Raw genomic sequence first — 20,762 nt, forward strand, 5'->3', positions numbered from 1 at the left:
ATTATTTTAATAGCTTATTAATTAAGCAGGAAATGGAGAGAATCTGACTTTGGGCTCTTCCTTCTATCAAAATGAGTGTAAGCTAATGTTTTTTAGGCATCTTTTCAGAAATATTTTTTCTCTAGTAGAGGCTTTTGTGCATAAATAAAAATACTGCGTCAGATCGAAGTTTTCAAATGTAGAAGAAACCGAATTGGAGCTCCAGGCTGAACGTGATTCTCTCTAGCCCTGCTACAGACCTGGCAGCCTGGACGTGGGTCACCTTCACCATTGGTCTGGAACCCCCTTCAGAACTTTCCTGCACTGGGTCCTCTGGCTCCTGGCTCCCGTTAGTGCATTTATTCAACAACTATTTATTGAGCATTTACTCTGCGCCAGGCACTGCTCTGAATGCTGAGGCTATGTCAGTAGATAAAACAGGAAGTGAAACTGTCTTCATGGAAGTATGTGCTAGGGAAAAGAAGCACGCAACAAACAAATAAAGTAAAATCAATAACATGCCAGGTGGTGTTAAAAAGATGGCAGTGGAATGCAAGGAGGAAGAGAAGGAAGAGATGTAGGAGGGTTATGATTTTAAATAAAAGGAAAAAACACATGAAGATGACATCTCAGCAGAGCCCTGAAGGACTTAAAGACCTGAGATATATACACATACCTTGGTGGGTTTGGGAGGGGAGGAGGTTAAAAGAAAAAGTAGCAGAAATGACAAATAAATAAAAACCCTAAGCAGGAGCATGCCTGGTATATTCGTGGCTGGAGATGAGTGCCCATGGGGCAAAAAAGCAGAGGGGTGAAGCCGAAGGAACGAGGGCCACCTTGCATGGGAGGGACCTCGTGAGCCCTAGAGGAACGTTGGCTTCTACTCTGGATGAGACAAGAAGAGATTGGAGGCCGGGGGTGGTTGCTCACACCTGTAATCCTAGCACTCTGGGAGGCCGAGGCGGGCGGATTGCTCGAGGACAGGAGTTCGAAACCAGCCTGAGCAAGAGCGAGACCCCCGTCTCTACTATAAATAGAAAGAAATTAGCAGGACAACTAATATATATAGAAAAAATTAGCCGGGCATGGTGGCGCATGCCTCTAGTCCCAGCTACTCGGGAGGCTGAGGCAGCAGGATCGCTTGAGCCCAGGAGTTTGAGGTTGCTGTGAGTTAGGCCGACACCATGGCACTCACTCTAGCCTGGGCAACAAAGAGAGACTCTGTCTCAAAAAAAAAAAAAAAAAAAGAAGAAGAGATTGCAGTGCTCTGGTCAGCGGAGTGACATATCCAGATTCAGGTTTTAATGGCATCATTGTGGTTGCTGCATTGAGAATGTGCTATAGACTCCCTTAAGTCGGCAAGAGTTAGTATCTACACTTGAAAACAAACAACGCTAACTGCTGTATGAATTACCAGTGAAGAGCACATTGCAAACACCTGACTGTCAGGAAAATATGGGGTATCTGGGGTTGGGTATCTGGCCGTGATGGAGTAGATGACAGTGAAGTTCTCATTAACATTCTGGGCTGAGACTCTAGAAGTTCTTGGTATCTTACTGGCAAAAGGATTAAGCTACCACTGCAGTCACCTAGAGGCAAGTGCTTATTGCAGCCAGGCCCCTGTGGAACAAGGAACCCCTTCTACAGACCAATATAAGAAGTAGTAGGGGGCCGGGCATGGTGGCTCACGCCTGTAATCCTAGCACTCTGTGAGGCCCAGGCAGGGGATCGCTCAAAGTCAAGAGTTCGAAACCAGCCTGAGCAAGAGTGAGACCCCATCTCTACTAAAAATAGAAAAAAATTAATTGGTCAACTAAAAATATATAGACAAAATTAGCTGGGCATGGTGGTGCATGCCTGTAATCCCAGCTACTTGGGAGGCTGAGGCAGAAGGATTGCTTGAGCCCAGGAGTTTGAGGTTGCTGTGAGCTAGGCTGACACCATGGCACTCTAGCCCGGGCAACAAAATGAGACTCTGTCTCAAAAAAAAAAAGAAGAAGAAGAAGTAGGAATTCCAGGACAGTGGAGTATGGGTGCTGCCAATGGAAAGCTTAAAGAAAAAGAATGTCAAGTTCAAATTCTTAATTTACTGCTTCAAGGTGGACTAAAACTCAGAAATTTTCTATGGCCATGTCAAAGAATTTCTTAGCTCTTGTAGACACCTAGATGGAGTTGCATGAAAAAGAAAACTTGGGTTGATCCTGCGAATTGCAGAAGGCTGTTGACACAGAGAGATGGGGACTCTGATCATTTGAATGTGCTGACAGGGGGTGCTAGGAAGGCGCCAGGTGTGCCCAGACCCTCTGCCACGCTCCGTACTGCCCTTCCTCATAGCAGACCCAACGAGGGGGCTGTATCCTGCTTAAAGACTAAAGCACTGAGACAAAGATATTTAGTCAAATAAATAGTTGCCAAGTGCTAGAAATGCAGAGATTTAGGCATTTAGCAGTGAAGTGACCAGTGGAATGTTAGCAAAGGCATTCGGTAGTAAGCTGCTTCAGCAGATCCTGGTAAAGGCAGTTTGCACAAAGTAGGTCTCACCGAGTGTGGGGAGCCACTCTTGTCATTCTTTTAGAGTTGACTGCTGCCTGATATTGCATGAAAAAAGCTGCCAGCTAGACTCCAAATGCTTTGCTTCTCTTGGTTACTGCTCTGATACCAAAGACCAACATAACAGAATTTCTGTTATGAAATAAATAAAATAACTGTTTTTAACAAAAACAGTTATACATCATGCAGATGTCTTATCTTATTTAGACAGTTGGGTTGATGCCTGGAAAGAAAGGAACTTTATCTTCAGACCTTCCCCATTAGGTGAAATTCCACAGTTAAGTGGTCACCCGAGCAGGGGAGTCAAGCTCCTGGCATTGCATTAGAGATGAACTCCCTCTCACCTTTCCAGAAGAAGCTGTTCCTCCCTGGCTTAGCCAAGCTGTTACTGCCTCACTACAGGGAGACGCCACGCAAGAAAGAAAGAAAAAGGAGGAATACCTCTCCTCCAGCCCCCCTCCTCATCATGAGCTGGTCATCGGAATGGCATCTCAACATTCCAGGGCGTAAATGCAAAATCTGATTCTAGAAGACAAAGTTTACGTACTGAAAGAATTAAGGAATTTGCTTGTTTATGTCAGTGAAAATCTAGAAATGGATTTTTGATGGCGATAAACCAAGATAAGAGGAATATTATTTCACCTCAGGCTGAACTTGTCACTAAGGGCGGACTTACGGGGGTCATGGTCCCAGGGTGCTGCTGGTGAGCACGGCTGGTGTCATTCCAGCGCTTGGCTGGCTTCTCTTACATGAAGTCAGATGCGGTTCTGGATGACGAAAACCAAGTTTAGGTGCTTTAAAAACCCTGACATACTGCAAGGAAGAAACTCTGAGACTTGGAGACAAAAGAATGCTGGGTTTGTCCCTCATTAGTCCCCCACCAGGACTGAGAAACATCAGCATGGGACATGCCAAGATCGTTTATGTGTGTTTCACTGGCTCTTCTAGAAAAACCAAATGTGTTTTATTCCATTCACATAGAATTCGGTAACATGCAAACTAACTTATCACAGCAAGCCTGGGAATGAGAGTGGGGAGAGTGATGACTTGCCAAAGGACACAAGGAATCTTCCAGGGATGATGGAAATATTCACTATCTTGGTCATGGTGATGGCTTCATGGGCATAGACATATGTCAAAAACAATCAAACATGGGCTTTATGTACCATGTGTATTGAGCTATTATTTTAATTCAATACAGTTATACCAAAAAAAAAAAAAACCCTAAGTGGTAAATTTTTAAAAAGAATAACTAAAGCTTCCTCTGCCTACACTCCTGAATTGCATTATAGCTGATGTCCTTTGGGAAAGGACCAGCCACAGGAAAATATCCATCTCTACTCAAAGGAGCCCTGATAGCTATCACTGGATTATTATATCTGATTGAATGATCATATTAATGTGCCACGAGCTGTCAGATATCAAAATTGTTCAGCAGAGTTTCCCTGAGCACTAAAAACTATTTCAGTGGTTTCTTCAGGGTAAAGACTGATAAGCGCTACTTTAGAATATGTTCAGAAAAAAATGTTTTAATTAATGAAATATTTCTAATTAAGGGTAATACCTGGGGACATGTGGGTGCTTCTGGGGTCCTGGTAATGTTTTCCTTCAACCCTGGGCTGCTGCAACAGCTCTGGGCTGTCCTCTTAGTGAGGATCCATTGAGTGGTGCATTACATTTTATGCAAGTGTGTGTGTGTTGCACATCAATTTTAAAAGTTTAAGACAAAAAATCTTTTGCTTCCAACCAGCCTAAATCCCTGGAGTCACGCTGTCCTCCTCCTCCACGCCTAGCCTTGCAGCTACTTAAAGGGTCACCAAGTGCTGTCAATTCTGTCTTTGTGATCTTCCTCACATCTTTTCTCTCCATTGTCACAGACACCCCCTGCCCCCAAAGTCACCTTCTCAGTAACTCACGACTGAGACTGGCATGGAAAGAAGACAGTCAGAGGAGGAAAAGCGCTGTGACTCTCTTCACGGAGTGCTCAGGGTTTGAGAAGCCTTCCTGCGGGTCAGGCCTGCCCCGGGCCTTCAAAAGCTGATCTCAGCACCTTTGCAGCCACGCCCTCTGCAGTGCGCGAGTCCCTTTATCCCAGCGGCAGCGCCACACCTTTCTGTTCCCCTGAACACGCTACACAGAAACACCCCGCAGTATGACTGAGATTGCACCCACCAGTATTGTGCTCTGGCTACACCCGCCTCTACTGCCATTCCCACCTCTCAGCCTGTGCCCTCTCTGGGTCTCCTGCCCACACCTCCACAGGCTCAAACCAAGTTAAGGGCCAGGGTAGTCTGGACAGGGAAATGGCCCACAGAGTGGAGTCCAGGAAGCTGGGCTCACTCAGGCCTGCACCTCATTCCTCTGTCCATGGCAAAAGGGAAAAACAGTGGAAGCCCAGCAGTTCTGATGCGTGGCAACAGAAAAGTAAAAAATGCATACTCTTTCACTCAGCCTTGCCTGGAAATTGTAGCCGAAGGCAGAGCCTCCCAGTCTCAATAGGTAGATGAATAAGAAACCTTGAAAAGGATGCAAAGGCTGAACACAAGGGTTTGGGAGGTCTGCGCACTGAGCTAGCAACTGCGTGTTGTTGGACAAAGGTAAAACCTATAGAATATTTGCCAGACTTTCACCTTAAAGACACTAAGAATATAAACAATAACCGGATTGGCATGAAGGTTCCTTCTTGCCAGGCGTATACTTACTCTATTGCTTGTTATCTTGAACTTGTGAGCAGGAGGTCTGTTTGCAAGAATTTCCCTTAAGCCATCCTGACAAAGGCCTATTGTTACCTTCTGTTTTCTACCACCCATAATGTTCAGGTTACACTTGCACTGATTCTCAAGAATTTACTGCAACTTCCATACTTTACTGACTACATATTTGTTATAAGAAAACATATTTATTACAATAAGTCTGTTATAAGAAATTGAATTTGCTCACCTAAAAGTAAGATAGTTCACTATCTATGAGCTCACTTTTTATTCTGTAACTTCGCTGGAATTCAAGGGGCATGACCTCATTGTTAGACAACACGAAGACCACGTCTCTTTGAGGCTCTAAAAGACTCATTTCCAGAAAAAAACAGGATTTGAAGTTTTCTCTGTCAGGGACCAAGGAGAAAAGCCGTCAGAATGAAACTTCCCAGCAAGGAACCGAGAATGAGGTTAAGGTCCCCGAGAAAGGGGGCGTGGCCTTAACAAGAATAGGAACTGGCCTCCTTGAGAAGGGCGTGGCCTCCAGGGAAAAGGCGGTGCCTCTGTGAGAGGTTGACTTCCAGGACTCTATTCTACCCTTACTTAAAACCTTGCAGTGGCTGTTTCCTAAGGGTCAAGTTTAATTTCTTGGCATCATGAAACAGGTTCTTCCCACCTCTTCTCACGATTCCTTTCCTAGCTGCCCCTGCGGCACTGCTGTGTTATTTCTGGTGTGAAGACTGTGCCGTGCTGTCTTGCCACTTTGTAGATTCTCCTAGATTCCAGCATTAAGCTCTACCCCACCTCTCAATTTCCTATTTCCAATTCTTCCACAGAGAATCAAACCAAGCATCGCCTATATGTGGAATTCAGCAGACTAAGGGGCAAGAAGCAACTTTGTATTGTAAAGTAGCGGTCCCCAACCTTTTTGGCACCAGGGACCAGTTTCAAGGAAGACAACTTTTTCCAGGGACAGGGGTGCGGGTGGGAGAGGCAGAGCTCAGGCAGTGAGACCAGTGATGGGGAGCAGCTGTCAATACAGACGAAGCTTTGGCAGGGCGCGGTGGCTAATGCCTGTGATCTAACACTTTCAGAGGCTAAGATGGGAAGATTGCTTGAGCTCAGGAGTTCGAGACCAGGCTAAGCAAGACCCCGTCTCTACTCAAAATAGAAAAATTGGCCAGGCATCATGGTGTGCACCTGTAGTCTCAGCTACTTGGGAGGCTGAAGCAGGAGGATCCCTTGAGCCCAGGAGTTTGAGGTTGCAGTGAGCTATGATGATGCCACTGCACTCTACCCAGGGTGACAGAGCAAGACTCTGTCTCAAAATAATAATAATAATAAATAAATGAATACAGATGAAGCTTCACTTGCTCGCCCACCACTCACCTCCAGCTGTGCTACCTATTCCTAACAGGCCACCAACTGGTACCAGTCCATGGCCCAGGGGTTGGGGACCACAGTTGTAAAGGAAACTCCTTTGGTTTGTGTATACTGTTAGCTTCTGTTTTAAAATATCCATAGATGATCAAATTAAGAAATAAAACTTCACAGTTTATTTTTCCAAATTTTTTTTTTTTTGAGACAGAGTCTCGCTTTGTTGCCCAGGCTAGAGTGAGTGCCATGGCGTCAGCCTAGCTCACAGCAACCTCAAACTCCTGGGCTCAAGCAATCCTTCTGCCTCAACCTCCCGAGTAGCTGGGACTGCAGGCACGCGCCACCATGCCCGGCTAATTTTATATATATATATATATTAGTTGGCCAATTAATTTCTTTCTATTTTTTTTTTATAGTAGAGACAGGGTCTCGCTCAGGCTGGTTTTGAACTCCTGACCTTGAGCAATCCGCCCGCCTCGGCCTCCCAGAGTGCTAGGATTACAGGCGTGAGCCACCGCGCCCGGCCCATTTTTCCAAAATTTTAACCAGATGCAGCAGTTGAATTTTATTGAATTCCTTGTTGTACAGTCATTAAGATGATCATGAAATTTTTAGCATTTTTCAGTTAATTATATTAATTTGAAGCTTCACAACTGGCAACCCACAAATGGGTCCTAGACACGGATCCGTGAGGCTGAAGCCAGAAGACGGAATAAGCAGCTCCCCAGTGTGACCTGCTTACGCTCGTTCATCATTTCTAAGTGAGCCATGAAATGAAAACCTTGCGAGTCAACACTCGAGATCGCTGCGTTACTGCTTTGCTTTGTGGTGTGTCTGGCTTCAGGACATGTGCTAAATCCTACCCAGTCACAAAGAGAAATTTCGTGATGCTCTATCATCTTTTGCCAACGTTTTATTTAACACAGTTGTCTTCGTTCTTTTCTATCATTAGTCTAAAATATCCTTTTGTGTTGTTAAACTTGATTTAGGTTCAGAATCACATTTGGTGCATAAAAGGTGTGCAGTAAGCAATAGGTATTATCACCCTGATCTGATAGAAGAGGGAGGGAAATAGGAAAAGAGGAAGAGAAGGAGGAGGGAGGCCCCTAGGTGATGCATCTAGAGTAAAACCTGTTTGCTGGGGGCGGAGACAATGAGGGTGGGACAGGGGGAAGAGGGCGGGGCTTGGGAGGGCAGGACTGAACCCACCAAGGGGCGGGGTTGTGGCTTGGAGGGGGCTGAAACAGCCACAGGCTGGGGACCTTCATATGGCCACACTGTTTTCCACCAGGCTGGGCCGCAGGTACTCATAAGGCATGTCCAGCTTTGCATTCCGGCTCTCGATTTCCTTATCCAGGGCAGCCAGCTCCTCTCTGAACTTCTTCAGCACAGCCTTGGGCCCAGGGCCCGAAAAATACTCCTCCTCATGCTGGCCCACAGCCACCTGGGGTGGAGAGGAAAAGGCAGCTGGGAGCCTATGATCCCCCACTTTGGGGTGCCGCACCTCCCTGCAGCTGCCTCCTTCCTTAGGGCCCTGGACACCTGGCTCTCACCATGGTGGGCTGGCGTCTGCCCAGTTGCCAAGTGATGGACATCTGGAGAGAAGCCTGGTGAAAGTTGGGCAGTGTTGCCATCACTGTCTCCAGCGTTGCGTCCTTGGTGGTCGGCGGGGGCAGCCGCATCGTGCAGGGTGTGTTAGGGACCCAAGTGTACCAATCCAGCTAAGCAGTGGGGAGGGTCCACAGTCAACACTTGCTAAGCATGAAAACCCCGTAGCCTACCTGCACGGTCCCCTCCCCCGCTCCAGGCCACAAATGCCCAGCTGCCCCCTCTGGTAAGCACCTGGCCCAGGTGGACGGAGGAGTGCTGGCCAGTGCAGGTGAAGATGCACATAGTGACAAAGCGGCAAACCTGCTCCCGAGACTGCAAGGAGACAGGAAACCCTGCAAGGAGTGAGGAGAGTTAGAAGCTGTGGGGCCGGGAGTAGAGGCAGAGCTCAGAGACAAGGCGGAGAGAGGAGAACAAGACGGGTGAGAAGGTGCCAGGAACACGCAGTCACTCCTGTGGGAACTAACAGGAGAGTGGGTTGGGTTCGGGGACACGGGGAGCTCTGCTGGGAGGGTCCTCGTGCCGGCTCGCGCTGGCTCACAAGAGTCAATGACGCTAACTTTTCAGGTGTTTAGCAAACTAGTCAACTTCACTTGGTAGCCGCAGTGGGAATATTTACACCATGGAAATGGGCAAATGCTACAGATCAGGGCTTTTTTCCAGAGAGCCAGTTGTTAAACACTGATGAACAGCCACTGCTCCCACTGTGCCTGGGACTGGGACTCCTCAGTGTATAGGATGGGGACCTGCCTCTCGCGGAGAGGGAATGGAACCTGGGAAGGCCTTTGGGAGTTTGCACAGGGTTTGGAAATACCTCTGGAACATTCCAAAGAAACAGGGAGGATTCTAGGGAGGTCTCTTGTGTTTTGCGTCTGACATCCGAGGGCAGGGGCTCCTCTTACCTCGGTCCTGAGCGCCTTGCAGCCCAATTTCAGTGATCTCGCGACACCAGCTCTGCAGCTCAGGGTCGTCCCTCACAGACTCGTCTGTCTTGTAGTGGAGATTCACCATGCCCTCCACGTACCTGCCGGCCGAGGGTCAAGGCCAGAGAGCTGAAGCCCGACAGGGAGCCTCCAAGCGTCTGCCCCTGCCCACAGGGCCAGGCCAGGGCCCCGGCCCCACAACCAAAACTCAGACCCCCTGTTCTCCGTGCCATCTCCTCCACCCCTCCCACCCCCCAGCCCTGCCCCCCTGCTCGCCTCACCGAGAGACGATTCCCCAGAGCTCCAGGGCATCTTGGGCATAGAAGGAAGACTTGACCCCGAGGAGCCCCCGGTCAGCCAAGTCATCAGGGACACAGAATGACCTATAGGTCAGGAAGGCTCCAGCTCGTTTGAGCAGGTCCACGTGGCCTCCCCCACCTGTGCTGACCACCTGAGGGACGAGGACAGCAGGGTCAGGCCAGTCAGGAGCCCTGAGGCCAGAGCCGGAAGGAGGAGTGAGCCCAGAATCCCCCTTTCTCCACCCATACCTGGTCGAAAACTCCCAGGTCGGAGACCAGCCCATTCCTGGCCCGGACGTTAATTTCCAGCGTGTAGCGCAGGTGGGGGATTATGAGCTGGAGGGAGAGAAGCAGGGAGGGCAAGTCAGAAGAAAGTTGTGGCAGGTCCCCATGAGAAATGGGCTAAAAAGCAGGAAAGACACTGGGTCTTCAGGAAAAAAAACACAAACTTCAAGTTCAATGGCTCCTTGGCATCAGTAGTTTTCATTTGGGGCTGGGCAAGGTAGCTCACACCCACAATCCCAGAACTTTGGGAGACTGAGGCAGGAGGATCACTCGAGGCCAGGAGTTTGAGACCAGCCTAGGCAACATAGTGAGACTCCAATAAAGAAAAATTATTGGGGCATGGTGGCATGTGCCTATAGTCCCAGTTACTCTGGAGGCAGAGGCAGGAGGGTCACTTGAGGCCAGGAGTTGAAGGCTGCAGTGAGCTCTGATCATGCCACTGCACTCCAGCCTGGGAGACACAGCAAGACCCTGTGTCTTAAAAGAATACAATAAATGTTTAAAAAGAGTTTTCAGGCCAGGCGCGGTGGCTCAAGCCTGTAATCCTAGCACTCTGGGAGGCCGAGGCAGGCGGATTGCTCGAGGTCAGGAGTTCGAAACCAGCCTGAGCAAGAGCAAGACCCTGTCTCTACTATAAATAGAAAGAAATTAAGTGGCCAACTAATATATATATATATATATATATATATATATATATATATATATAATTAGCCGGGCATGGTGGTGCATGCCTGTAGTCCCAGCTACTTGGGAGGCTGAGGCAGTAGGATCACTTGAGCCCAGGAGTTTGAGGTTGCTGTGAGCTAGGCTGACGCCACGGCACTCACTCTAGCCTGGGCAACAAGCGAGACTCTGTCTCAAAAAAAAAAAAAGACTTTTCAGTTGATTTGCATCACTTAATTTATTCTGCAAACCACTGAGTCAGCACTTTGTGATAATTGAAAGAAATCATTCTCCTGTTCTTTTCATAGGTCTAGACCTGCAGCCCCCAACCCTCAGGCCACGGCCTGGTACCGGTACTCGGCCTCTTGGGCACCAGGCCACACATCGCCACCTGAGCTCCAACCTCCCCTCACCCCATCCCACACCACTCCCCCTAGATCAGTGGAAAAAACTGTCTTCCATGAAACTTAGGAACAGGGCTGGGGGATGCCAGGCAGCAGGAGGCGAGATGCAGTGAGCAAGCAAAGCTTCATCTGTATTTACAGCTGCTCCCCATGGCTCGCATCACCCCCTGAGCTCCGCCTACACCACCACCCTCCACCACCCCCAATCTGTGGGAAAATTGTCTAGTTGTCTTCCATGAAACTGGTCCCTGGTGCCAAACAAGGTTAGGGACCACTGCCCTACAATGTTCCAATGTACTTTTGTTCAGTATTACCCCCTAAGAAGACTTTTGGGATGTTTTTTCCTAATCTCAACCCCTATCCATGAAATTTTATTCTATCTGTCTGTCTGTCTGTCTATCTATCTATCTATCTATCTATCTATCTATCTATTTATTTAGAGACAGAGTCTCACTCTGTTGCCCAGGCTAGAGTGTTGTGGCCCCTAGCTCACAGCAACCTCAAATTCCTGGGTTCAAGCGATCCTTCTGTCTCAGCCTCCCGAGTAGCTGGGACTACAGGCATGTGCCACCATGCCCGGCTAATTTTTTCTATATATTTTTAGTTGGCCAATTAATTTCTTTCTATTTTTAGTAGAGACGGGTTCTCGCTCTTGCTCAGGCTGGTTTCGAACTCCTGACCTTGAGCGATCTGCCTGCCTCGTCCTCCCAAGTGCTAGGATTACAGGCGTGAACCACCACGCCCGGCCTATCCGTGAAATTTTAATGTTACATATATACTATATGTCTATGTGTGTGCTGTGTTTTATCTGTGCCTTATACATAAACATAATAAGATTTTTCCACTCTCGCAAGCATTTCACCCCTGGGAGGCATTGAGAATTCCGGATCTGACCGCTGAGCATCTCCGCAACCTCATTTCCTCCGTCTCCCCTTCACCCATTACACTCGTCGTCTTTCCTGTTCTTTAAACGAGTCAAGCTCATTCCTGCCTCAGGGACTTTGCACGAGCTGTTCCTTCTGCCTGGAACACTGTGCCCTCTTGATTATCTCACGGCTTGCCTGCCCCCCACCCCCAGTCTCATTCTCTGCATCATCTTGAGGAAGCCTTTCCTGGCCACCCACTCTAAACTCACTACCACACCACCCTGCTTTGCTTCTCTGCCCGGTACTCACCGCAGCTGGTGTGTTACAGTACAGGCTGTGTCGTCTGCCCGTACTGGAAACTGATCCCAGAAGATCAGGGCCTCGCTAGTCTTGCCTACCACTAGCATCTAGAATGGCTCTTGCCACATGGGAAGCACCCAATAAACATTTTTAATGGGTGAATACTTCGCTCTAATTACCTGTAATAAAGCAGGCTACTGCTGTGGGCCTGCAGCTCTAACTGGCCTATGTTGCTATTTTAGAACTCTACAAGGACTGGCTGGGAAAATCCTTCTACATGATTTGTATGGTCCCCTTGGATTGGATTGAATCTTCAGTCACTGGCACGTACTGCTTGTGTACTGCATAAATATCTGTGCTTTATACATTTAAAGGGTTATGTTTTTTTGTCCCATCCCCTTGGAATCATTTCTACCCCCTTGGGAGGTGATGTGACCCGCTGAAAGTGCGCGGGAAGCCAGGCTCACACTCCCTTGCTGAGTCTTCCATGGGCTGGTTCTCTCCACACCCCAGAACCCGTGGAGAGGGGCCTCCAGAGGTGGGAACGTGCCCTGGGGCAGAGAGAGAGGCAGGCAGGGGAGAAGGGAACAAGGTGCTACCTTGAAGATAGGATGTAGTGAGGGAAGGCACCTCATGGTGGCCACAGCAATGACCTCAGCCATCAGGTGTCCCCTCAGAAGATGCGACTGCAGCTCGTGGAGCTGGAAGTCAGAGCTCCGGACCCAGCACTTGGCCAGAAGCCAGACCATTGGGGGATCCGTGGGCAGGAAAAGCAGAGGTGGCGGGGATCCTATTTTCGGCAGCTGGAGCTAGAGCAGGGACAGGAGGAGACACAGGGGTGAGTGCCAGGTGCCACCAATCCCCCTCCCCTCCCTTCATCCTCCATCCTACTGCCACCACCCCCACGGCTACCATTTCTTCCCCTCCCCCACCCACTCGGTGCTGGCGCTGCGCAAGCTGCTCTGCCCTCGGCCTTCTGCAGAAGCTGCCCTTCCGCTGCCTTCTCAGCCTCCACTTCCCCTTTCGGTCCCCTCACTGTGGACGAGACTCACACCCCTGCTTCCTGCATCCCACACTCTTTCCGAAATCTCAGCCTCTCACCGATCTTTCAACACCACCTCTACACAAATGGCTGCGTCTCCAGTTCTCAGCTGCCTGCCAGGCAATTTGAATGTCTCCCCATTAACTCATGATCGGCAAGACAGAGCCTACGTGAGCACCCTGTCCTCTTTATGTGTCCTATTTCTGCAGGCGCCCGGCCTGGCTCCCCTTTTCCCCTCTCCTTCAGTCTCCCTCTGCACTCGTGTCCATCTGTCCTCTTCATCGCTACGTCACCACCCACATCTGAGCCCATCACCTCCTCCTCCAGCAAGCGGGCAGCAGGTCACCCTACTACCCATGTCTAGTATCCCCCTTCTCCTCTCCACCGCAAACACAACCGCCTGTACCACGTGGTACCACGAGCCCACAGCACCTTGCCCGACAGCCTCTGCCAGCTCCCATGTGGATGTCATCCTCCTTAGCGTGGCTGAATCCCGCCCCTCTCACCTCACAGTCTTCCCCCGCATTCCCGCCATGTCCCCTAGGAATCTCCTGACTCCTCCACCTCAGCCTCCCTGCCCACCCAGCTGCCCTGGGACAGGTCCTTCCCCTCCCTCCTGCTTGCCTAAGTCCTGACCCTTCTCCAAGGCTCATGATCCCCCCCCATCCCTCCCAGGCCATCTCTGTCCTCAGGGACCTCCTCAGTACTGGAGCATATTCAGACTGGGCCAGTCTGTCTCTCCAGTTAGACAAGGCTCTTAACATCAAAGACTTTGCTCATTCCTCCTTCAACATCTCCCCCAGCGCCTTAGCACGGTGCCTTCGCAGGGGGTGAATTTGGATGAGGGGCTAAACGGAGTAGGCCCACCACGGGGGAGCAGAAACCCCGGGTCCTCTCACCTGGATGACCATGGGCATGAGTTTCCCATCAGGCTGCAGTTTCAGCATGACCAGAGGGGCAGCCAGGTGCTGTTGGTTGCACAGGATGACGTTGGCCTTGATCCCGTCCAACAGGGCGAAGTCAGCTTCAAACAGCGTGTCTCCCTGGATGGGGGAGGGCAAGGGCAGCTATCAGCATAAGGCATCTCCTTCCTGCTCCCATTCCCCAAAGGGAGAAAATAGAGAAGGGAACTAACTAGTCTTCATCACCTAATTTGTACTACGTAATGGATCCAGTGTTTCTTATGACCTCATATAATTCTTTTTTTTTTTTTTTTGAAACAGAGTCTCACTCTGTCACCGGGACTAGAGTGCCCTGGTGTCAGCCTAGCTCACAGCAACCTAAAACTCCTGGACTGAAGTGCTCCTCCTGCCTCAGCCTCCCAAGTAGCTGGGACTACAGGCATGCACCACCATGCCCGGCCAATTTTTTCTTTTTCTTTTTTTTTTTGAGACAGAGTCTCGCTTTGTTGCCCAGGCTAGACTAAGTGCGGTGACATCAGCCTAGCTCACAGCAACCTCAAACTCCTGGGCTCAAGCAATCCTCCTGCCTCAGCCTCCCAAGGAGCTGGGACTACAGGCATGCGCCACTATGCCTGGCTAATTTTTTTTCTATATATATTAGTTGGCCAATTAATTTCTTTCTATTTATAGTAGAGACAGGGTCTCGCTCTTGCTCAGGCTGGTTTCGAACTCCTGACCTCGAGCAATCCACCCGCCTCAGCCTCCCAGAGAGCTAGGATTACAGACATGAGCCACCGCGCCCGGCCCAATTTTTTCTATATATATCTTTTTAGTTGTCCAGCTAATTTCTTTCTATTTTTAGTACAGATGGGGTCTCGCTCTTGCTCAGGCTCATCTCTAACTCCTGAGCTCAAGGGATCCTGATCCTCCTGCCTCGGTCTCCCAGAGTGCTAGGATTCAAGTGTGAGCCACAGCGCCCTGCCTATAATTCTTATACGTAGTTGAATTAGCCTCAGTTTTATAGAAGAGGAAGCGTGATCAGAGATGTTGGATATTTTTCCCGAGGTCACGCTGCTTACAAAGAGCAGAGCCAGGATTCAAATCCAAGTCTGTTTGTTCCTATAATCCCATCAATTTTCCTCTCAACTGTTCCGTGTTGATTCCTGATTAACAATCACACCCCCGACCCTGATTCTCTTACTCTGTACCCTGCCTGAATCACCAGCACTGAGGCCCAGTTGCATGTCCCCATTTTCAATCTTTTCCGTCGCCTGTTCCACCTTGCAGCCCCTCCCTCCACAGTACCCTGTCCTCATGCAAGGAGGAAGGCCACACGGCTGCGCCTCTCCAGGGTCACTCAGGACTTCTCCTGTAGGGTCCCTTCCTGCCGGCCAGCAGCAAGCAGACCACAGTACAGTTGGCGCTGACCCCGTCCCCACTCATTGTTGGGCCTCCTTAGGGGGCTGATGTCGTACCTTCAGCTCCTTCTCCAGCTGGGCCCTCAGTTCCTCCATCCCCGGAGGGAACACTAGGCGTTCAGGAAGGCGAGTAGAGCGCCTCAGCAGCATGGGGTTGGTGCCGTTGAGAAACTGGTACCCGAATAAGGCGTCCTCCTTCCAGGTGTCCCGCACTTTCTCTGGGAAGGCAGTTGTTGAGCACACCATGGGATCTGAGCTCTTGGTCCTCCCAACCGTCACCAAACCATCCCCACTTGACCCCAGCCTATCAGAGGGACCCAAGCCTCTTGTCTCCCAACCCTGGTTCTTCCAATTCCCCTGGTTTGGGTGGGATCTGGGGGTAAGGGTCCTGGGAGAAACACGGGGGGAGGGGACTAACCAGCCAGCTTGCTCTGCCCGCACCAGAAAATCCGGTTGAAGTCATCCAGATCATTCCAGCAAGTCAGAATGTTTAGAGAGTCTTTGATAGCAAGATCTGCCAGCCTTCGGGGAAGCATGGGGCAAAGAGTTTAAGACTCGGCCGGGCGCTGTGGCTCACGCCTGTAATCCTAGCTCTTGGGAGGCCGAGGCGGGCGGATTGCTCAAGGTCAGGAGTTCAAAACCAGCCTGAGCAAGAGCGAGACCCCGTCTCTACTATAAATAGAAAGAAATTAATTGGCCAACTGATATATATATAAAAAAATTAGCCGGGCATGGTGGTGCATGCCTGTAGTCCCAGCTACCCGGGAGGCTGAGGCAGAAGGATCACTTGAGCCCAGGAGTTTGAGGTTGCTGTGAGCTAGGCTGACGCCACGGCACTCACTCTAGCCTGGGCAACAAAGCGAGACTCTGTCTCAAAAAAAAAAAAAAAAAAAAAAAAGAGTTTAAGACTCAAATATTCTGAGACCCAAATATTACAACCACAGGCACCAATGATCTTGGGCTGGTCCAGACCTGTGCAGCCCATAAGCCCACTGGCCTCCCTCTCCCCCAACTCCCCTTGCTCTCACCCCTTGGCCAGTGAAGCCTCAAAGTCAATCCTCTTGTCCTCCAGAAATCTCTCATCTACAGGAAGGTCACGTATTGTGTTCCCAGCCATATTCAGGATTAACCCATCCTTCCAGTTACCCCACCTGCAGGGTAGACATGGCACCAGGCTCTGGTATTCTGGAAGGTCGGAAGGGTCAACAGCTCAGGGTGGGGTCAGGGGAGAAGGGCTAACCGGTACAGCTTCCTTCTCTCTTCCAGCTCCTCTTCCCTGTGCTTCTTGAACAGGTCTTGAGGGTCGTCAAGTACCGTGCGGCCTAGAAGTCCAGAGGAGTGACGGGCCTTTCCTAAGGGCCTCTCCCCTGTCCCTGCTAAGTCCCTCCCAGGCTCGTCCTTCCCGCTGGCCTCTCCCCCAGCCTCCACCCACTCCATGCCAGCGCCAGCAACTGCCTCTTTGACAACCTCCAAAGACCCCCACACACCAGGTTCGAGTCTCCAAGTCCTGCACCCTCTTCACACACCATCCCCACCCCCACCGCCACCCCCAGCTTCTCCTGCGCCCCAGCGGCCGCCTCACACCCCACCCCTGCACTCACCGGTGCCCTCCGCTACGCTCAGGACGCGGTCGCCCTCCACCCAGCGGTAACAAGGGAACCTGTACTCGTCCCCACTGGTCCCGGGGCCCTGCACCGAGATCCAGTTGCAGAACCAGGCGTCATCCTGGAGGAGGCGCCGTTTGCGCAGTTTCACAAACAGCAGCGGCCCCAGGTACTCCGACACGTCCACCTTGAATTCCGTCTCCTGCAGGCGACAGGAGAGGCTCCGCGTGGGTGCGTGGCGGGCCCTGCCGCGAGGGCGCGGCGGCCCCGCCCTGCTCCCGCCGCCCCTTTCCTCTGAGCCTCCGGGAAAGCGGCGCGAAGGGAGCCAGAGCGGGAAAGGGATTGCGCACGGAGCAGGGCGCGCGACCCCACCCTGAGGGCATGAGGTCTGGAGGACGCAAGGGTGCTCGCCTGCCTGCACTTCTTCCTCCCTATGGGATTGACGAGCACACCCTGGAGCCGGGGACACGCTGTTGACACGCAACTGCAGCTGTGAGACCCACCAAGGCTGAGGGCAGGCAGGGTCCCCACCTGGCCTAGGGACAGGCTTCCCGGAGGACATTCCGTCTAAGCGGAGACCGGGAGGTGGGGAGGGCTGTAACGCGGAGGGTGGGGGACGCGCGGGGCAGAGGCGAAGGGAGGGCGTCGTGGAGCTGGCGCACAAAGCCGGGTGTGGGCAGGTGAACAGGAGCAGATCGGGAGGGTCTCCAAGGTAACCAAGAGCTTTGGATTTGGTCCTGAGAAGAAGCGGGAGCCATTCAAATGTTGGAAGCGCGGGGAATGTTCTAAGGGTGGGAATGTGTTGGGGAGAAATTGCTCTGGCTGCAGAAGGGCTTGGAAAGTCCCGCGCAGAGGCGCCAGGCCGGTGAAGAGGGTGAAGATGACGCAGGTTCAGGGGCACATTGGTGGTCCGGGGTGAGGGGGACATCGAGGCACGGATGCGGGAGATGCCCAGGAGATAGGATTGGCTGCGCCGGATTCCTGGTTAGACAGAGGCGGAGGCAGAGAGGGAGGAGGCCGAGCGCCGCCGGGGAGACAGGAGGAGCGGTCTGGCAGGTGGGAAAGGGGAAGGACGTCTTAGGGGCAAGTTCCTTTGACAAGTCCGTGAGACAGACATCCGAATCTGAATCCGAATCCGAGAGAGAGCTGGACAGGCATGGGAATTTGGAGGTTGGCAGAGAAAAAGATAACAGCCCCGGGTAGGTATGACAGAAGTGGGTTGGAAAATCGAGAGTGGTCTCAAGTCTTGGCTTCTTTCTCCCACCTATCCCCGATCCCGTCTCACCACCCACGACACCCCAGGTGACAAAGCCAGCCAGGCCTGAGAACAACGGTAGAGGTTTGAAATAGAGAAAACGGGAGGACCGAAAGTCCACTCCGGTGGCCGCAGAGTTTCGAGACAAGAGCTCTTGGAATAAGGGGCGCACAGGAGAGCCCCTCGGTTCCAAGGAGGCCGGGCAGCGGGAACATTCACTAAGCGCTTACTGTGTGTCACCAACCGCCCTAAAGCGCTCTACCCCGCCGTCTCGGTGCGCGCTCTGTGCCGAGTGCTGCGCCCTTGGCGGCGAGCAAGCACCGAGGCTGTCGCGGGCGCGTCTCCTCCCGGGGATTTGACTGACTTGGGGCCGGGGGCGCCGGCCACCCCGCCCGGCTCTGCGCAGCTCACCTTGCCCCGCGCGGGCCGCAGGCGCGTCCCCAGCGACGCCTCCCCGTGCTGCCCAACCAGCCACAGCTGCACCTGGTTGTTGGAGCCTGCGTAGATCGAGGCCCCGGTGGCCACGCGGACACGGTAGACACCCATCTTGCCCAAAGGTGTTTCGCTCCTTCTGAAAGGGACGAAGGCCGGACGCACCAGATATCAGAGCCCGAGACCCCGCCCTCTCAGAGGTCTTGTCCAGGGCCGGAATGTGGGTGGCAGGTCTCCAACCCACCCCCGCCCGGCTGCTGGCTGGGGCTCCCAGCTCCCCGCAGCCCAGAGCTCAGCTCCAGCCCATAAAGGCTGGGTCCCGGCGGGGGCAGGGAGTGTAAGCCACTGACGTGGTGAGAGGGGGAAGCAGATGAGGATTTGGGCAGAAAACATCCAGGAAGAAGGAATCGACGCCAGGTCCCGCGAGCAGATGGTGTGGGGGTGAGGGGGTACACACCAGTGTACGACAGTCAGACACGCACACAATGGCCTCAAAAATTGGTTTGTCCCTGCCAAGGGCCGTATTTAAGCTTGCAGGGAAGGGCGAAGTGGGCAAGGAGACCCGGTCTGTAGCAGCATTTGAGGAAGGTGCATTCTGGCCGCCTAATTCATTCGGCTACTTTGCATGCCTGCCTTCCCCGGGCCAGGCTCTGGGACTCACTCCTTTCTAGCTCAAAAGCTTCTGCCTCCCTGTTGGCTACAGAGTAAAAATCCAAACTTGTGCGCATTCAAAGCTCTTGCTAACCTGACCAGCCTTTCTAGCACTTACCCCACTGCACCTCAACCCCCCGGGCGCTCCGCCTGGGGATGGAGCTATGTGTTCTGAGAACCCCCCTTATTGTTCCCTAGAAGAACTTGCTTCTGGAAAATTCTATGCATCCTTCTAAACCCTGATTAGACTCCAGTTTTTGGCTTTTTGTTTGTGACAGAGTCTTGCCTGGGCTACAGTTGTGGTTGCATCAGCCTAGCTCACAGCAACCTCAAACTCCTGGGCTCAAGCAATCCTTCTGCATCAGCCTACTGAGTAGCTGGGACTACAGGCACAGGCCACCATGCCCAGCTATTTTTTTTTCTATTTTTAGTTGTTTGACTAATTTCTGTTTTTAGTAGGGACGGGAGTCTCATTCTTGCCCAGGCTCTGTCTCGAACTCCTGAGTTCAAGCAATCTTCCCGGCTCATCCTCCCAGAGTGCTAGGATTACAGGCGTGTGTCACCGCACCCAGCCTAGACTCCAGTTTTTCAGTGAAGACTTCCCTGGCAATTCCATTCCTCCTACCCAATCAGAGCTAATCAACTTTCCTCTGTACTACTTTCCTCCTTATGCATACTATTTTTTAATTAACTTCTAAATATCTCTTTTAATGTGGGTGATTTGAGACAGGGAAAATATTCGCAAATTATGTATTAGGGGAAAGAACACAAGCTTTAATCCAACAAATCAAGATTCAAATCTGAGATCTGTCTTTTCATAACCATGTAACCTCATCTCTTCTGAGCCTTAGTTTCCTAATTGGTGTAATAAAGAAAATACTAATATTTAATCCACTGGGTTGCCAGAGGGATTCCAGGAGATTTATTAATGCAAAAACCCTGGCACAATACCAGGCACATAGCTTTTGTCAGCAACTCAGTGGTCTCAGTTAAAAACACCCCTTTTGGGCTAGGCACGGTGACTCACACCTATAATCCTAGCACTCTGGGAGGCCAAGGTGAAAGGATCCCTTGAGGTTAGAAGTTCAAGACCAGCCTGAGCAAGAGGGAGACCAGTCTCTACAAAAAATAGAAAAAATTAGCCGGGCGTGGTGGTGCATTCCTTTGTCCCAGCTACTTGGGAAGCTGAGGCAGGCAGATTACTTGAGCCCAAGAATTTGAGGTTGCAGTGAGCTATAATGACACCACCGCACTCTAGCCTGGGTGATAGAGTGAGACCCTGTTTCAAAAAAAAAAAAAATCCTTTTTTTTGTGCCAGTATACTAATGTGTTCTAAAGCTTTGAAGAACTGACTTATTACGTCACAGTGCTGTCTACTGTCTTCTGTTCTTTTTAATATTAAGGGGGTACAGATATTTTAGGTTATATGGATTGCTTTTATAATGCTTGAGCCCCAGCTATAGGAGGTGTGCCCATCACCCAAATAGTGTTCATAGTACCCATTAGGTAGG

General features: G+C 51.2%; 1 protein-coding gene across 1 annotated transcript; it reads right to left on the minus strand.

Annotated features, from left to right (window-relative positions):
• Positions 1 to 7,494: 7,494 nt before the first annotated feature.
• ALOX15 (arachidonate 15-lipoxygenase) lies at positions 7,495 to 18,775 on the minus strand. Its single transcript, XM_075994186.1, has 14 exons — positions 18,580 to 18,775; positions 16,911 to 17,115; positions 16,550 to 16,631; positions 16,338 to 16,460; positions 15,728 to 15,831; positions 15,367 to 15,527; positions 13,889 to 14,032; positions 12,547 to 12,756; positions 9,679 to 9,765; positions 9,412 to 9,581; positions 9,110 to 9,231; positions 8,442 to 8,542; positions 8,153 to 8,320; positions 7,495 to 8,043 (listed from the first exon to the last, which is right to left on the minus strand). Exons 1-14 carry the CDS (start codon positions 18,712 to 18,714, stop codon positions 7,864 to 7,866), a joined length of 1,992 nt encoding a protein of 663 aa, XP_075850301.1. The 5' UTR covers positions 18,715 to 18,775; the 3' UTR covers positions 7,495 to 7,863.
• Positions 18,776 to 20,762: the final 1,987 nt, after the last annotated feature.

The sequence above is a fragment of the Microcebus murinus genome, chromosome 18, assembly GCF_040939455.1.
Source record: "Microcebus murinus isolate Inina chromosome 18, M.murinus_Inina_mat1.0, whole genome shotgun sequence".
In the NCBI taxonomy this organism is placed as follows: domain Eukaryota; kingdom Metazoa; phylum Chordata; class Mammalia; order Primates; family Cheirogaleidae; genus Microcebus; species Microcebus murinus.